We start from the raw sequence: 19,207 nt of genomic DNA on the forward strand, positions 1-19,207 counted from the left end.
AGAGAGAGAGAGAGAGAGAGAGAGAGAGAATTATAATTCTGAAGATGGTTACATTGTTTCCAACACTTGTAGCTTACAAAGAAGTAGCAGGTGAAGTTTCTTTGGCAAATATAAGCATTAAATATATGCATAAAAAACTAATTATATAATTTTGTTGTCAGTGTTTCTATGAATATCTTACTTGTGTGCAGTGGGTACACATTATCAAAATTTAATTATAGCTTTGAGATTTACACATTAATCTATCCAAGGGGGGGGGGGGGACATGAACAGGTGGCCCCCTTAAATCCACTACTGTACCAGATGTTACTGGAATGTTTATATTATTGTTATATCTCTTCCTGACTACCCACTAAGAAGTGGGGAGGCTGAATGGGTTTCCACTTCAACAGTAGATAAGTATCCAAATGGGTCAGCCCTAGGAGAGCTGCTAATCAGCTCAGTGGTCTGGTTAAACTAAGATATAAGTACTTAACTGGAATGAATCTTACCTATTAAAGATGGCTGACTACCACATTGAATAAGAGGATCTTTACAGGAAAAAAAGGACTATCTCATAGCATACTACTGACTCCTGTGCCTAAGTCTAAGTCCCATGACCGACAGTCCAATACTAAAGACAACTACCACCATCAGACATCACATATAAATTCTTAATTCATCCTCTTTCAGATTTATGACTGTCCAGGTTAACACTTGAGAGTTCTAACTGGACATAAGACAGCCATTATTCAATTGCTATCTAAGCAGTTAAATTAGGCACTGTCACAAATCTGGGAAGGGCTTACAATTCTAAGAGAGGCTGCCACTAGAGCAAAGCCAAAGAAAAAGATAGGGCTTGAAGCTCACTACTATAACCTTTTACTAGGTCTAATCTGAACGTAAAGACAGCCACTTCTTCATTGTCTACCAAAGCAGTTAAAATGACAAAGTTTAATCAATTTGTATTTTGCATACCAAACTAACTTGCAGTCTTAACGTAAGGGGATTTTCTCTAGCACCTGATGGAGTCCAGTTATTAATAGTACAAAGAATTTGGTAGCTAATGGGGAGGAAGGAGACAAATGAAGTCTGGCCTGGCTTACCCCATCCATGCTGTGACATTAACAGTTCTCTCTAGACTGCCTTCCTAGCAAGGAGGCACTGCCTTTCTCACCAAGAAGCCAGTTGCTTTAGTACTGTAACAAAACTGGTAAAAGCTTCATCCTCTATATCTTTTCTCTGAGGAATAGAAAGAAAAGAGAGGGGTTGCCACTACAACAAAGCCCCCATACTAGAAAGGGCTTGAAGCTCACTAATACGTACACTGCCGCAACAAGAGTTAAAAGAAGTGTCTTCAAAATTCTTAAGCTTAAGGGGCACGCCAAACTTTGAGGAATTATTGAATTTAGTTATTAACAGTTTTCAATTGTTTTATGTCTAAATACAGGCAGTCCCCGGCTTACAACATTCCGAGGTTACGACGCTTTTCAATCATAATCACCAGAAATTATTTCCAGGTTTACAACGCTTACGACACCGATCTGATGGAAGACATATGACTCCAATAATGCAAAATAATCAATATTTGAAGGCTTTTTTGATGAAAAATGCAATAAAAATGCACTTTACATAGTTTGTAATACAGCCAAAGCATTAAAAGTAAGGTTTTCTTAGGATTTTTGACGATTTTATGATTTACAACGATTTTCGGCTTATGGCACTTCTCAAAAACAGAACCCCCATTGTAAGCCAGGGACTGCCTGTAAACATAACCTGGAGTGATAGTGCTAAAAAAAATTTTAGATTGGTTTACTGACAATTTTGTTCATCACTCATATGACACAGTGAACCACAAATTGTGAAAAATACTTTTAAAAAATTCTGTATAAATAATTCAGGATAGGTCCAATTGAGTTATGGACTGTTTTTGACAGTTTTATGTGTAAATAAACATATCTAGAAACATTACTGCTAAAAAAGAATGCTTAGATTGGTTCAAGGACAATTCTGTTCATCGCTTGTACAGCACTGTGAATGACAGATTGTAAAAAAAAAGCATAAGTAATAGTCTATGAAAGATCTTAGATTGTATCAAGTTTGAGATATACACTATTTTGGACTGTTGTACATGTAAATAAACATATATTGTTATGTTATTGATAAAATAAATTTTCAGATTTGTTCATGGACAACCTTCTTCACTGCTTAAATGGCACTATGAATGACAATTTGTAAAAAAAAAAGCATGGAAAACGAATGTGATAAAATTTATTAATAAATAATTGTTCCCCATTGAAATATCTTTTTCTCTAGCATTCGCCTAATAGAGAAAACAGCTTGAAGGATAAGTAATATGCTAAATATATTTTATTCTCTCTCGCTTTTGAAACCAGAAATATTGCTCTTCAGCCTTTTCATGAAAAGTTACTTTTCTTTAAAACTAAATGCTTCGATCTCCAAGAAGACTGAAACAAAATTTGTGCTTATTCAGAATTATGTATATAATCAGTGGTAAAAGTTAGAAGAAAATAACCTTCGGTCATTAGGTATAACATCATTTACTTTAAAGAATGGGGCATTATGATGTCAGTGCTCCCCATAAATGCAATTTTAGTAATACATATATAAATCAAGAGAGAGCACGGTTCTATTAATTTGATTACATTGTAAATTTCAGGGCATATTTCTTATATGATGAAATAGTTTTAGTGTGGAAACTACTTTTTTAAAAAATAAATGCTTCAATCTCCTCCAAGATAACTGAACCAAATTCAATGAAACTTTTACACCTTGTAGTATATTACAAGTGGGGAAAATTATTTTTTGTGTGCGAATTTTTTTGCCATATTTTCAAAGTTTCAAAAAGTTTTTTCAACGGCAAATCGATGAACTTAAGAGGTCAAAAATCATTATTTCCCCACCTGTATATTTTTTCATATTAGCTGTATACTAATAAGTGAAAAAATCTTAAGCAAATAATTTCAATCATAATGTTGATTGAAGCAATTTCTGTATAATGGGGTCTTATGGCATTGGTGCGTCACTTAACTGAGGTTATTTTAACATTTGAAGGATTATGTAAAAATTTCATTGTAAAACATGATCGGGAGAAGAAATTCCTAGCAACAAAGATTGAAAACCTATTCAAATTTTACATCATGAGCAATATTCCAGTCAGCGTGATGCAGAACTGAAAGCTATGTAAAGAAATATCCTTGACTGCTGTGACAGAAAACTGTTTTGTGTATCTGAGATAATGGACAGCTTAAATCAAGATTCACTCAGGACCAGCACCAATATCAAAAACTAACCACTGTTACTGATACACCGAAAAAGGTAGAAAATGGGGGGGGGGGGGGGGGGGAGAATTCTTGGACTTAATAATTTCAATCAAAATCTTAAATGATAAAAGAATATATGTCAAATATATTTTCTCCTGAACCACATAGGGAGCAAAAGAAGGTGGAGCAGAATGAGAGGGAAAGGAATTACCCTAGGCTAACAGTTTAGTTAATGGAGAAGCCACAATGGAAAACAAAAGCAAAAGACAGAGTAGTCTTCTGGTCTGCCCTAATTAATTGTCTCTATATATTATCAGCCTCTAACATCTTCCAATAATACACAAGATTTATATCCTCTCATCGGATCATTCAAAATCTACAAATCAAGAAAACCACACTTGTCCCAAAGCAGCTAGCATAACATAGGCTATGAGGTCATCTTGCAAAATATAACATTGGTTTTCAGTCTTTCCCATAGAGACTAATGTTTTCATCTCTGCTTGTAGATGCCATAAAGCAAAAACAAGACCCAGCACAATACTGTTCAGGATAATACCCAGAATCACCAAAATATTACTAATGCCGACCCAACCACCAGGTTGGCATAAAGAAATGTGACAAGAACGTAAACATTCCAGCACCATCTGGTGGGAAAACAGATGACGACAGTGGAAGTACGAGCATGTTAGCCAAGTGCATTTTGATTTTCATTTAAATGCTGATCGCACCAAATGGCACGAAAATAAAGCTAACTTTAACAGCAAGTAAGATTTATACCAAATAACACACATTATCAAATATACAGAGATTCAAACTTATCATGCCCCGTGATCTTAAATTACATCTAAGACTACTAAATTACTATGTATTCCTAAGAATTGGAAGGATGTTAAATTGCCACCCCAGGAAGACGAGGCTACCATTTCCATGGGACACTAAATTGCCAATTCATGGAACCATAACAATAATGCAAGTTAATATTCCCAAAGAACCTTAATTACCATTATTCCAAAGACTATAAATTACCATTTCCTGTGCTGTTTCAGGTAGCAGATGCGATGAAAGAGCTGCCATTGCTGTAGTTCTGAAGTAGGTTGGTTCATCCTCAATGCCAAGGATTATTGGATGCAGAATCTCCAGGGAATGTGGTGTGCCTGTATTGAGAAGTGATTGTATATATATCACACGCTGCCATGTAGAAAGGGAAGCATTCTGAAAAGTAAAACAGAAAAGTGGGGATAAAATGGTGCACATTTCGTTCAATATCACAAATAAAAAAGGAAAATTATTATAATATATATATACACACATATATATATATATATATATATATATATATATATATATATATATATATATATATATATATATTCAGCTATCCAGTTTTATAGCGCTTTTCTGAAAATCAGCAATTTTTGGCGCAGATATGCACAAATTTCTGCTTACTGGCACTGATAATCAGTTATTGGCACCAATACATACCTAATAGAAGCAGCACTAAGCGCCCAAAATCGCTTATTTTGGTTATTGATGATTTTCAGTTATCGTCACACCATCGGAACTGAACCCCTTGCCAATAAACTGGGGACTGTCTGTACATATAGTATATATGTATAAAATCTACATATATATATTATATATATCTATATATATACGTATATATATATATATATATATATATATATATATATATATAATATACATATATAGTTATACGATCACAAAGTAACACATGAAGATTGTATATCAAGAGCCAGCAGGAAAAATGAAAAGCAGCAGTACCTAGCGCTTTCGTGTATTCTTGATACACCTCATCAGGGTACAATATATAAAAGAATGAAAAATAGCTTCAAAATATCAAATGTACACATAAAAACAAAAAAGTAAAATTCAGAACAATCAAACAGCCTAGTCAAGAAGCAAATGGTCCACAGCCTAGAATTACACTTAAAGGACAACAACAAATGGAAATGGAACTACTAAGCAGTCAATTACTTAGTTACGAAGTTGTCAACAATACATTTCGTAAGCCAGTTATCTAGTTTATATTGTTCGTTACTAATATTAAAAACACTACTTGACTTATATTTTATTATACTAGATTCTATAATGTTTCTTTTAATATCTCTACAAAATAAAATTTCCTTTGAATTGTTCCAATGAATTACGTGATTAAAATTATTCGTATGTAAAAAGAAAGCACTCGACGTACTTCCTACACGTACGCAATATTTATGTTGATTTAATCGTGATGCCAGTAGTTTGCCACTTTGACCAATATATTTTTTATCACAATCTTTGCATGGAATTTTGTAAATGCAACCCGTTTGTAAATGTGGAGAGTTCCTTATTAAAATTGTTCTTACAGACTGAGTGTTAGTAAAAACAACGTTAACATTAAAAACTTTAAACACTTTTGGCAAAGAAAGAAACCTGTTGTCAAAAGGTAAAACAAGCAAATTACTAAGGTCAAAATCCTGTACATGGTCCACTGCATAAAATGTTTTCTTAGCCTTTCTTAAAGCAACATTAACTAAAAATGCCAGATACTTCAATTTAAAAGCAATATCATAAATCTTGGCATACTCGTCTTCTAAAAATTCAGGACAACAAATTCTTAAAGCTCTTAAAAATATGGAAGAAAATACAGAGAGTTTAACTTTCAAATCACCATTTGAGAGGGGGGAGGAGGTTATTATTTGGAAGGGAAATCCCCTCCAGAAGGACTTTAGGTATCAAGGACCTATCTGGGGTTACTTCTCTTCATTTTTTACTGGCACTGGGACCAGTTTGAGAGTCAATGGACCCCTGTTGCACAACAAAACTGTCCAGGGACACTTGTTTCTGGCATTTCTTTAAAATTTGTCTAGTTAAACACAGCATTATCATAAAACATGTTGGAGACACGGATCACAATTTCTTTGTTGGGATGATAATTCTCAACAAATTTTGACTTCACTCCACTTTGCAAACATGTCCTTAATCACTAAAGTAAGCACATTATTTATGCCCATTCACTTTCTGATTTTTTCAAACCAGCCTCTGGTGCCCTTAAATTTACTAACAGCAGCGCTTGTTGTAGACATTTTCTCACTGAGATCGGCATGCAACTTCCTCCAACACTTTACTATGAGTTCTTTCTTAAATTCTATAGTGTTTCTTGTCATTTTTACAAGACTGGCACTTGGAACTTTCTTTTGCCCCATGATGGTTTATTTAGCAGTTGCACTCGAATAAAAAAGCACATAAACAACACAAAAACAGAATGGGTCAGAAGAGAACACTGAATGCTTTGTTTGGGTGCTCGGTACAGGGCCTAGTAACACAGTGGGCCTTAGAAGGAGCGTTTCTGAGGATATGTACGAAACCAGAGACAAAATTTTGTTGGATAAAGTCTATGAAAACCAAATCGAACGAAAACCAGGGCGCACAAAAACTGATGTACCACCATATATATATATACAGGGTGTGATAAAAGTTTATGCAAATATTTCAGTAAATGAAAGAGGTCATTCTAAGCAGAAACCGTTGTATATACCTATGCATTTTAAGGCTTCATATATCAGAGGAGAATTTTTAAAATATGTAACCAATTTTCCTTAACGCTGCTCTCAGCCAATATGGCATATGCTATGTCTGAGCATTCAGGCTTAATAGAGGGGAGGGGGTGGGGGTTGATGAAAAGCATTAGGCAACTGGATTTCTAGTCTCTTTACTTTCTCACAGTTTTTTTTTTTTTTTTTTTTTTTTAAATGTGACATTACAGTCCCTTCAATAAGTAAATCTACTGTGAACAGACTTCACTGTAATCTAATTTTAATGATTAGCTTTACGTATCAAGAAAGTAGTGTAAATATCACAAAATTGTTGAATCAGGATTCAGGACTAGGGCTATGCTGAATGAGTGACAATGACAGTATTCATGATGACGAGGGAATACAGGTAGGGAGGTTACTGCACTTTGAACAATGTCAGCTATTTCTACCTCTTCCAATTACTGCATGAATATACATACTACCTTTTTCAGGAAAGGATGAAGGAAGTGAATTTTCCTCAATGTTCCCATTCTTTTTCATCTGACAGAGACGAAAGCATTTTCTTAAGTGTGTTTTTACCTTCGACTGGTGTATGATAAATACTTTTGATGGAGAATGAGAGATTTTTGAAAATACACTTTAAATCTTTGATCTATATTTAATGAATAGGCCTATCTTTGATGGAGGGGAGATTCCATTTGGCTTGCTTTTCTTTCCTTTATCGAATTCCAGTGAATACCAATGACGGAGAGGGGGAAGGTTTCAATGATACTTGCAATTTTCCCCTGTTCAGTATCTAAAGAATACATTTGATTTATAAGTATATCTTATTCACATCGGCCTAATAGCCGATTTCAGTTCATTGTTGCAAAACCCATAAATAAACATCACACCTGCATGTTCCACATTCCAGGAATGATAAGGCATTGTCTCCAGTTTCTTGCCCACAAAAGGAATAAGGAATCTACACTTGTGACCCGAACACACACTCTTGGGGAAAAGCGACTAGTCTGACATCCAATGTGTGCCATCTTACTTGACCATATGATGATAACTGTTATTTTAAAAATTCACCTCACCAACAAACAAAACCTTCAAATGCATATGTTTATAGAACCTTTTCTACTCAGAATGACATTTTTTTCATTTCCCAAAATATTTGCATAAACTCGTGTTACACCCTATACACACACACACATATATAAACACACACACACACACACATATATAATATACTATAAAACATATATATATATCTATATATATTATAATATATAATATATATATATATATATATATAATATATATATATATATATATATATATATATAGATATATATATATATATATATATATATAAAGTATAAGATGAAAAGACACAATACCACAAAACACTGGAGTAGCTACAAGATCTTTCAACTCAACGTCCTTTACTTAGCAGACTGACTGACATACATGAGAAACTGAGAGGACAAAGAAGGGTCGTATAAGAGACAGATAGGGATCATAAGGATATTAGTACCTAAATATGATTTTGAGAGGAATATATTTTAACGTTTCGTTTTGGGTCATGCTTAATTCATTTTATTCCATTTTCATGTTAGCTAATTTTGGGAAATAAAAAGTATATTTTTGTAACAAAAAAGTTTACATTAACCTAGTTTGAAACTGATTTTCAGCCAACTCCAGAGATGGCATTCAACAGAAAAAAGGTAGGCTACATTACCAGTTAGATGTTTTGTTTTCATTTGTTTAAACGAGTGTCATTTGACCTCGTTAGAGATTTTGGTGGCTAGCAGTTAAAAGGTACATTCAAGCCTAAAGGTAAAGTTTCCAAAGAGACTAGAATTAGAACGGTTAGGCCTATTTTGGGGGAAAGTGGTTATAATAATGTATCGGGCAACTGACTCTTTTCCTGATTTTAGGGGCATTATCTGACAGTCAGGAATTAAGCTGGGTTGCTACTGCCAGTATTGATCTTAGATGCTGTTTAGTGTAAAGATGTGTTCCTGTGTTTCTGGGGGAGGGGGGGAATGAATTTATATCATAACAGGAATTAATTACGCGCGGTTGCAAGTGTAGACAGATACTGACTTCGGACCTATGAAGACGTGAGTGTATAAGTTTATTTTTTATTTTCTTTATGGACGTTAACTTGCTCACAAGTGTATTTCATTTTGATGTCCCTCGGGATTCAGCGGACATTAGGGGTTTTGTTGAATTAAAATGCATTAGAAAAGTGATACGATAAATTGTTATTGTGTGTTGCATGAGAGAGAGAGAGAGAGAGAGAGAGAGAGAGAGAGAGAGAGAGAGAGAGAGAGAGAACAGTTGCGCTAACTCATCAGATTTTGGTTCGAGATACATTCTCTTTCTCTCACTAGCTTCTTCCCATTTTCTATAGACCAACGTGACCTTCTAACAGTTAAATCAGCTGATTAACGCTGAACCTGAGAAGCAGCTACTTGCAAATAGCAATTTGTTGGATTGGTGCATGTTTATTTTATCTTTTACTGGTGAATGATATATTATTACTTTTTGGTTGGTGGTTTGTGTGCGCATAAATATATCAATGTTACTGAGGTCGGGGCAAATCCTAAAGCATAAGAGTTATCAGAAAGAAGGCAAAATGGCTGACGCAAGTACAAGCAAAACGTTAGTGCCCTAAATAACAAACATAAATGGAGGAGTTAGCCCTTTCCAAGGCATTAATGATGGCGTTCTGTCCCAACCAGTGCAAATTTTTATTGAGGGGGTGAATAACTATTTAAATGCCAAGGGAATTAAGGATGATACAGAGGCATTCACAGAGGCAAAAGCCTTGTTGGATTTCAATAAAGGGGATTTGTCATTTAGATGTCGAAGTTTTCAGTACACAAAATGTCGGTCATGGACCGAATTACAAGCATTTTTAAGAGAGGCGTATGGCTCAAAAGAACACGGAGATATGGTAAGAGATTTAAGAGGGCTGTACAAAATTCGAAAAGGCACAACAAGCCTTATTGAGCATAGCTCAAAACTCTTTGACTCAGTGGGAGAATGGATACAGAAATTGTGAAATTCCAAATGGGTAAATAGGAATAATGTCTCACTCGACAATTTACATAAATTGATGCATTTCGCAATGCTCCTACACGACGTCCCAGACACAACTGTAGACAGTTTTGATGAAAAGATTGAACCTACATCAGACGAGGAACTAATTTATGCCCAAATTCAGAAACATATGTCCAAATGTCCCACGGTGGATAGTAAATTTTTTAATGGGACCGGTCCAAGAAATACGATACAAAGAGACACAGATTTTCCTTCTCCCCGTTTGTGTACAAAAGTGGAATATAATAGAGGATCGATCGATCAAAGGCAACAGCAGTCACGTTGCTACAATTGTAATAAACCAGGGCACACAAAGAAAGTATGTAGAGTCAAATATTGTGGAATGTGTAAAAGTGTGGGTCACTGTTGGCAGGCTTGTCCGTCTCAGATACGGAGAGATGTGAGACTTATACCTCAGAAATTCGGGAGTTACAATATGAAAACTTCCCAAGCAGGTCACTTAAAAGGGCAAAGGGATTGGAAAAATTTTTGGAAAGCCGATCAACAAAAAGGGTACGGATGATTTGTACGTGCCATTGTGGTCTCGTGGGGGACGTCCCAGAGCCCAGGCTGATAGTATATGGAACAGTGGAGGATATATTGTCCGTCTCAGATATCCCAATCTTCATACACACCGGCGCATCTATAAATCTAATAGACCATAATCTGTCAATCCATGTTCTCCCATTACCCTATGAAACCCTCAATGGAGATGGTGTGTGACATGTAAGCCCATAGATTAAACACCCTGGGTTTTGTTAGAATACGGTTTACTCAGGGTGACAGAGTGTTAATAGAACCACTTTTGGTTGTAAAAGGGGTTGCATTGGGCAACAGACTTTTGCTGGGTCATCCTGCATGTAGAAAACACAAGATATACAGGTGTTAGTGGTATAACGGTTGGAATACCCTGTGTTTTTATCCCTTATGGGGACACAAGTGAAACTGAGGATATGGGGAATACTGGAAATGGGGGCGCTTTTGGCGGTGCTAATGGTAATGATACCAGGGATATGGGGAGTGGTGATACCAAAACCCACACTGATGATACGGGGAATAACAGCGGTGATGTCGGTAATGATAAACGGGACATTGATGGCCACAGTGGTAACAATTTTGCCGGGTTTAACAATGGCGTTATGGGTGGGGATGCTGATATTAATACTAATACTGATACTAATACTGATATTATTACTGATACTAACAATGGGGTCTTGGCGGATGCAATGAGAACCACGGGCGGTGATATTTATGGAATCGTGGAAGAGGGAGGCACTAACCACATATATAAATGCGTTTTATCAGAGGATGTTATTTTATTGCCAGGTTCAAAGACTATGGTAAAAGTTAAACTGAGGAAAGTGAAAAAGCCAACGGAAGCATGCGTAATTGAGGGCAGTGAGAAACCAAGAGGGGTTATTACCACTGCATTAGTGAACAGTGTATCAAACACTGGTATTACATGGGTAGAATTACTGAACTGTAATGATACAGTTAGGAAATACCAGATGAATACATATGTGGTAGATCTCTAAGATTAGAGTATTGACAGTGGTTCAGTGGCTATTGTGCTATTGTAGAGGGGAAAACTGAGTTTTCAGAGGCAGAAATGCAATCAAGGAAGCAAATATTTAGAGAACATTTAGCTAATGCAGATTATAAAGAGCACATAGAAGCGGTAAGGGACCTTTTGGCAGAATTTGGGGACACGGTAGCTTTACGAGGGGATAAACTGGGATTGACTAATGTGTTAGAACATTAGGTAAACTTAGAGGAAGGTACAAAACCCATTTTTATTCCTGCATACTGCATACCTTTCAAAATCAGAGAACATGTAGAAAAAGAGGTCAATAAATGGGAGGAGGAGGGAATCATTAGACCTAGTGCGTCTCCATACTTTCCTCTGTTAGCAGTGCCTAAGAAGGACGGTTCTGTCCGAGTATGTGTCGATTTTAGACGCTTGAATGAAAAGACAATTCCTGACCAGTACCCAGTCGCATGCATACCAGATCTTTTTGTGGAAATCGGGGGACAATATTTATAGCTCAATTGATCTAGCGCAGGGTTTTCTTGCAGGTCCATCTTAGTGAAAATAGTAAGGAATATACAGCCTTTTCAGTGCCCAAGGGACACTATGAATTTACGCGGATACCGTTCAGTTTATCATGTAGTCCGATGACCTTTACCAGGTTGGTAAACAGTTTTGCACGTGTTATTGGGTAAAAATGTTTTTGTGTACATGGATAATATATTAATTGCAACAGACTCCATCATGCAACACCTAGAAGTGCTTAAGGAAGTACTTAGGAGACTTAGGTTAACAGGATTGAAAATTAAGCTAGCTAAGTGTTCCTTCTTGAAGAAGCAAATCACATATTTAGGTCATGCCATATTTAAGGAAGGGGTTAGAGTAAACGACGATAAAGTCAAAGCAATAGTAGATTTTTGTACCCCGAAATCAAAGAAAGAAATTAAGTCATTCCTGGGGATCGCAGAATTTTTTCGTAGGTTTGTGAAAGGATTTTCTAACATAGCAGCTCCTCTAACAGATGTATTGCGGGAAGACATTCAATTTCATTGGGGAAAACCACAAGAAGTAAGTTTTAAAAAACTTCAGGACGCGTTAATGAATCCCCCAGTTCTGAAATTTCCAGATTTCAGCAAACCACTCACATTAGTGACTGATGCTAATCAGGAGGGTATAGGTGCCAGCCTTATGCAAAAATTTGATTGGAGGTTCAATCCCATAGTGTTTTATAGCAGGAAATTTTTGTGGTTATTTTGGTGATGAGTTTTTTTGTGGCTATGATTTTTGGTGGTAATCTGTGGTTTTACAAGACAAAGAGGTGGTGATTGTGGTTCTTTTAGGTGTTATGGCTCTTGGAAGGTGGCAGTGGTGCATTGTGGTTTTATGGGGCCCTATAAAGGGATTTTGACAGAGGAAAAATCTATTTCTGGGCAAGGACCTGTGTCGCCCAGTGAAATAGGTTCCTTTGATACTATTTCTAGGTATAAATATTGCTATTTATACCAGAGAAAAAGAGAAACAATAGTGCCAAGATAAATGGCTCGCTCACCTTTTAATAAAAGGTGTCGGTATAGATAAAGAGCGAGTGGATACCACTACCAGAGGTCCCAGGTCCCTTGCCATTTAGCTTCTTCCTCCGCCAAAACCTCAACTACAGAGGAGCCGAACTAAAGCCCCGCTACCCTCTACTACTACAGTGAGCGCCTCTGACGTCATTTCTGAAGATAGCACCCAAGCTTGGGCCAAGCAGGGTGAGGAATACAAAATAAGACGGTGGGATTTCACTGGGCGACATAGGTCCTTGCCCAGAAAAAGATTTTTCCTCTATCAAAATCCCTTTTCTGGGCTCATCCTGTGTCGCTCCGTGAAATAGTGCCAGAGAATTGGCTCCACCAAGCTTGGAAGACTGCACAAAACATTGAAATAGCAGGTCAAATAAACACAAGTAAAATTAGTTGGTATAATGTACAACTTAAAGATACAAAATGGTGCAAAAGTACATGAAAGATAAAACCATATGTTTTAACCACCTTAAAGCTACTTAATGGTAAACATGTATGCTACAGAAACAAATAAGTTGACAATTATACAAAACAAGCGAGGGAACTGAGCCCTACTGCAAAGCAAACAATGTATGAACAACTACATCCAAGGCAATATATACAATAGAGGCGACCTAGCTAAGCAAGGGTGCAAGTGAGGCAGGTAGAAGGGAAGGCTACAGAGAAAGGTTGATAAGTATATCAAGCAGTGTCAGGGGAAACTGTGTTTCCCGCTGCCACTGCTGAAAATTTAAGGGCTTCTAAAGACTTTTAAGTAGTGGTGCTTAAAAACTGTTGGAGATTTCCAGCCTGTGTATTTCTTAAGATCGTCAAAATTCATGTGTTGAAAATAATTGATGGATGTGGCAACTGCCCTCACATCATGAGCCCGTGGAAAGGATTCCGGGTTGGCTTGCTTAATAAAACACAGAATTTGTTGTCTGATACCTTTTAAGGAGATCGTACCACCCTTTTCCCTGATGAATAATGGATCTGAAGATCTTAAGGTCGTCCTACTCCGGTAAGCTCTTAAGGAATTGACAGGACATAGGGACTTGTCCTGTGGAAGTGGTAGGATTTTCCATGGGGCCCACCTATCTTGTGGGTCTTCATTTTTGGCCAAAAATTGACGATCTGGAGAGAGAAGCACTTCTCCTGAGGGAAGGAATTCAATATGGCCTGGTTCTCACGAAAGTGCCGACAGTTCTGAAATTCTAGCTCCTGACGCTAAACTTAGCAAGAATAAAGTTTTTCTCAGGAGGGCTATATAATCACATGATTCATTATTTATTTCTGAGGCCAACTTAAGAACATCATTCAAAAACCAAGAAACTGACTTAGGTCTCTCAGAGGGTCTAAGTCTAGCACAAGCTTTCGGTATAGAGGAAAAGTAAGAATCTGTTAGATCTATACCAAAACCAAACTTGAAGATCTTTTTAAGAGCCGATTTGGTAGTAGTAATCATGCTTGCTGCAAGACCTTTCTTGAACAATGTTCTGAAGAAGGATATGGCCAAATTCGTGGTCATAATCTGTGTATTTGAGCCCTTAAGAAACATAGCCAGTTTCTTAACGGTTGAGTCATATTGACGTAAGGTGGATTCCCTTTTATCTGACTCCAAAAAATGATTGTTATTTTTCAATAAAGTTTTGTACATACTTACCTGGCAGATATATACTTAGCTTACGTCTCTGACGTCACGACAGAATTCAAAACTCGCAGCAAACGCGACAGGTAGGTCAGGTGATCTACCTTACCCGCCGCTGGGTGGCGGGTGTAAGAACCATTGCCCCTTTCTTGTCAGATTTTTCTCTTCCACCTGTCTCCTGAGGGGAGGCTGGGCGGGCCATCAATCGTATATATCTGCCAGGTAAGTATGTACAAAACTTTATTGTAAAATAACAATATCATTCTTGTACATGAACTTTCCTGTCAGATATATACTTAGCTGATTGACACCCTTGGTGGAGGGTAAGAGACAGAAATTAACAAAGAAAAGGTAAACAACACCTGTTGTAGGATATAAATAACCCTGGTTCTTACCTGTTTAGGCTGAAGACTTCATAGGTACTTTCTATTAGTCTGCATAGCCAGAAGAGCTACAGCGAGGGCGTGACCTACAGCTGAAAAGACTCTTTGGGTCTACTAAAGGGATTTGATATCCGCTTACTTAGTAGAATCCAAGTCGGATCATGTCAACGGGGGTTCGCCCTCTTATATGACAGAACCTGTCCACTACCATTGCAGGGAGCTTCAAACCAAATCCGATCACCTAACCAAACTAAAGTTATTAGCACTACGAACAGAAAAAAGATGCCTACCTGCATCATTTTTCATACAACCATATGAACACAATACCAAAAACAAGGGAAAAAACTACAAAGGATATGTTCCAGCTCCCTGCCCCAGCACCGAATCCGCTGATACGTACGGGCCTAATGCGAAGCACTCGTCATATGTAATCCTGACGTCTTTAAGGTAGTGGTTGGCGAATACTGAATTGCATCTCCAGAATGTAGTTTTCATCAAATTCTGAAGAGACATATTCTTATTAAAGGCCAAGGAAGTGGCAATGGCTCTCACCTCGTGAGCCTTGACTTTCAGGAGCTTGAAATGTTCTTCATTACAAGATCTATGTGCTTCTTTCACTAGACTTCTAATGAAGAAAGACAGCGCATTTTTAGACAATGGTCTACTGGGGTCCTTTACAGAGCACCATAGTCTGTCCTCAATGCCCTTAAGGGTCTTCTTCTTCTGAAGGTAGTATTTTAAACTTCTAACAGGGCAAAGAGTCCTTTCGGGTTCTTCCCCTAGCAGGGCAGATAATCCACGAACCTCAAAGCTCCTTGGCCAAGGATTTGAGGGGTTCTCATTCTTTGCTAAAAACGAAGGAAGGAAGAAACAAATCACGGAATCTCCTTTGAAACCTACCCTTCCTTCTAGGGCATGAAGCTCACTAACCCTTTTAGCAGATGCCAAAGCCATGAGAAACAGAGCCTTCCTCGTAAGATCTCTGAAGGAGGCTAACTGGGGTGGCTCGAACCTCGAGGACCTTAGGAAACGAAGAACCACATCCAGATTCCAACTTGGAACTTCGGTTGAAGCTTTCTTGGAAGTTTCAAAAGATCTTAACCCTTAAACGCCGAATGGACGTATTAAACGTCGAATCAAAATCTCCCCCGATTGCCGAATGGACGTACCATACGTCGACTCAAAAAAGTTTTTTTTTAAATTCGCGGAAAAATACTTATAGGCCTACCAGCCGAAAACTTTTGAATCACGCGCCTTGGGGGATGCTGGGAGTTCACGGATCAAGGCGTTGTTTTGTTTATAATCGTTACGCAGGCGCGCAAGCGTGAATTTCTTTCTTATCGCACTATAAAGTATCTGTGACACATCTCAAAAATTATTTCGTCACTTTGACATAATTTTTGCACAGTTTTAAATTATCCATTACATGAAGTATTATATATGAAAATGTGCGCAATTTCATTTAAAATACAACAACAAAATACTCATGATTGTAACTTTTATCAGTTATGAAATATTTCCATATAAATAACGATAAGTGCCAAAATTTCAACCTTCGGTCAACTTTGACTCTACCGAAATGGTCGAAAAACGCAATTGTAATCTAAAACGCTTATATTGTAGTAATATTCAACTATTTACCTTAATTTTGCAACAAATTGGAAGTATCTAGCACAATATTTCGATTTATGGTGAATGTATGAAAAAACTTTTTCCTTACGTCCGCGCGGTAACTCTTCCGAAAAAAATCATACATGCGATTGTGGTAATGTTTGCACCATTTTAAAATTAGCCGTTACATAAAGTTTTATATATGGAAATGTGCGCAATTTCATGCACAATACAACTAAAAACAACCCATGGCTGTAGCTTTTATCAGTTTTGAAATATTTCAATATAAAAAATGATAAGTGACAAATTTTCAACCTTCGGTCAATTTTGACACTACCGAAATGGTCGAAAAACGCAATTGTAAGCTAAAACTCTTATATTTTAGTAATATTCAATCATTTACCTTCATTTTGTAACAAATTGGAAGTCTCTAGCACAATATTTCGATTTATGGTGAATTTATGAAAAAAATAACATTTTCCTTACGTCCGCGCAGTAACTCTTCCGAAAAAATCGTACGTGCGATTGTGGTAATGTTTGCACCATTTTAAATTTGCCGTTACATTAAGTTTTATATATGAAAATGTGCGCAATTTCATGTAGAATACAACGAAAAATAATTGAAGGTTGTAGCTTTTTTCATTTTCGAAATATTTGCATATAAATCACAATAGAAAAAAAACCACGTTTGGTCAACTTTGACTCTACCGAAATGGTCGAAAAACGCAATTGTAAGCTAAAACTCTTATATTTTAGTAATATTCAATCATTTACCTTCATTTTGCAACATATTGTAAGTCTCTAGCACAATATTTCGATTTATGGTGAATTTATGAAAAAAACTTTCCTTCCCTCCACGCGCGGATTCTCCGCCAAAAATCGCGAATAGCGAACATCGCATTCTCAGAAAATTTGCTCAGTTTCATATTAGGCATTTCAAAGAGTTTTATATATGAAAATGTGTGCAATTTCATGTAGAATAAAAGGAAAAATATTTGAAGGTTGTAGCTTTTCTAATTTCCGAAATAATTGCATATAAAAAAATTTATTAAAAAATTTCGACATTTGGTAATTTTTAACTCGTCGGAAATGGTCGAAAACTGCAATTGTAAGCTAAAACTCTTACAGTATCGTAATATTCAATCATTTGTATTCATTTTGAAACAAATTGGAAGTCTCTAGAACAATATTTAGATTTACGATGAATTTTTGAAAAAAAAATTTTTACGTCCGCGTGTTACGAATTCGTACATCATTTTGTGATAATATTTTTCCGGTGTTGCTTTTATTGTTTTATAATGTATTATATATCAAAATGATTGCAATTTAGTGTACAATACAACGAAAAAAAAGAAACTCGTTAGCTTTTACCGTTTTTTGCACAGCATGGTTTTAATACAATTATGTATGAATTTTCTTTTTTTCGCTACCATATATCGCATTATTTACATACGATAATGATATTATTTTTCATTTCTGATGATTGCATACTAAACTTCAGGCAATGACAAAAAAAGGAGCCAAAAATGAACTCTTAATCTTCAAAACTAATTGCGCTGTGATTTTTTGAAAAAATTATTTTTTCCGCTTCCGCGCTCACTCAAAACCGGCTCCGGCATTCGGGGGAGTTTTTGATTTTTACCGCTTCGGCGTTTAAGGGTTAATAGATCATGCAGATCTTTGTTATCCGAAAGATCTAAGTTCCTATGTCTGAACACTGCAGCCAGCATGCTCCGATAGCCCTTGATGGTAGAGACTGCCAAACAGCATTTTTCTCTGAGGAAAACGAGGAAGTCTGCGATCTGAGTCACAGAGGTACTGGAAGAGGAAAACTTCTGGTTTCTGCACCACCGGCGAAAAACGTCCCACTTCGACTGGTAGACTTTAAGGGTCGAAGGCCTTCTAGCTGAGGCGATAGCCTTAGCAGCCTTTGTCGAAAACCCCTTCGCTCTGACAAGACTTTTGACAGTCGAAAGCCAGTCAGATTGAGAGCGGGGAGGTTTTTGTGATACCTGTCGAAGTGGGGTTGTCTGAGCAAATCTACTCTTTGTGGAAGTGCTCTTGGAAAGTCCACCAACCATTCCAGTACCTCTGTGAACCAATCTTGGGCGGGCCAGAACAGAGCTACCAGCGTCATTCTTGTCATCTCCGAGATCGCAAATTTCTTAAGGGTTTGTCCTAGTACCTTGAAGGGGGGAAAGGCGTAAACATCTAGTCCTGTCCAGTCTAGGAGAAACGCATCCACTGTCACTGCCCCTGGATCTGAGATCGGGGAACAGTAAAGTTCTATCCTTGCGTTCCTTGCTGTTGCAAAGAGGTCGATGTGAGGTCTGCCCCATCTTCTCCACAGGTCTTGGCATACCTCTGAGTGGAGGGTCCACTCTGAAGGCAGGAGTTGATTCTTCCTGCTCAAGAGATCGGCCCTGACGTTCCTTTCTCCCTGTACGAATCTGGTGAGGAGACTGATCTTCCTTGCTTGAGACCACAGCAGAAGGTCCCTTGCTGTTTCGTACAGGGAGAAGGAGTGCGTCCCCCCCTGTTTTTTTATGTACGCCAAGGCTGTGGTGTTGTCCAAATTGACCTGAACTATAGCATTTCGGA

General features: G+C 37.2%; 1 protein-coding gene across 1 annotated transcript in view; it reads right to left on the minus strand.

The window, feature by feature from the left end:
- LOC135219191 (hemolymph clottable protein-like) overlaps positions 1-19,207 on the minus strand; it is a 300,161-nt gene that overhangs the window by 165,350 nt on the left and 115,604 nt on the right. The window contains exon 14 of the mRNA XM_064255746.1: positions 4,290-4,475. Within this exon, the coding sequence (XP_064111816.1) occupies positions 4,290-4,475 (186 nt within the window). The remainder of the gene's footprint in view (positions 1-4,289; positions 4,476-19,207) is intronic.

Source organism: Macrobrachium nipponense, chromosome 1, assembly GCF_015104395.2.
Source record: "Macrobrachium nipponense isolate FS-2020 chromosome 1, ASM1510439v2, whole genome shotgun sequence".
NCBI lineage: Eukaryota > Metazoa > Arthropoda > Malacostraca > Decapoda > Palaemonidae > Macrobrachium > Macrobrachium nipponense.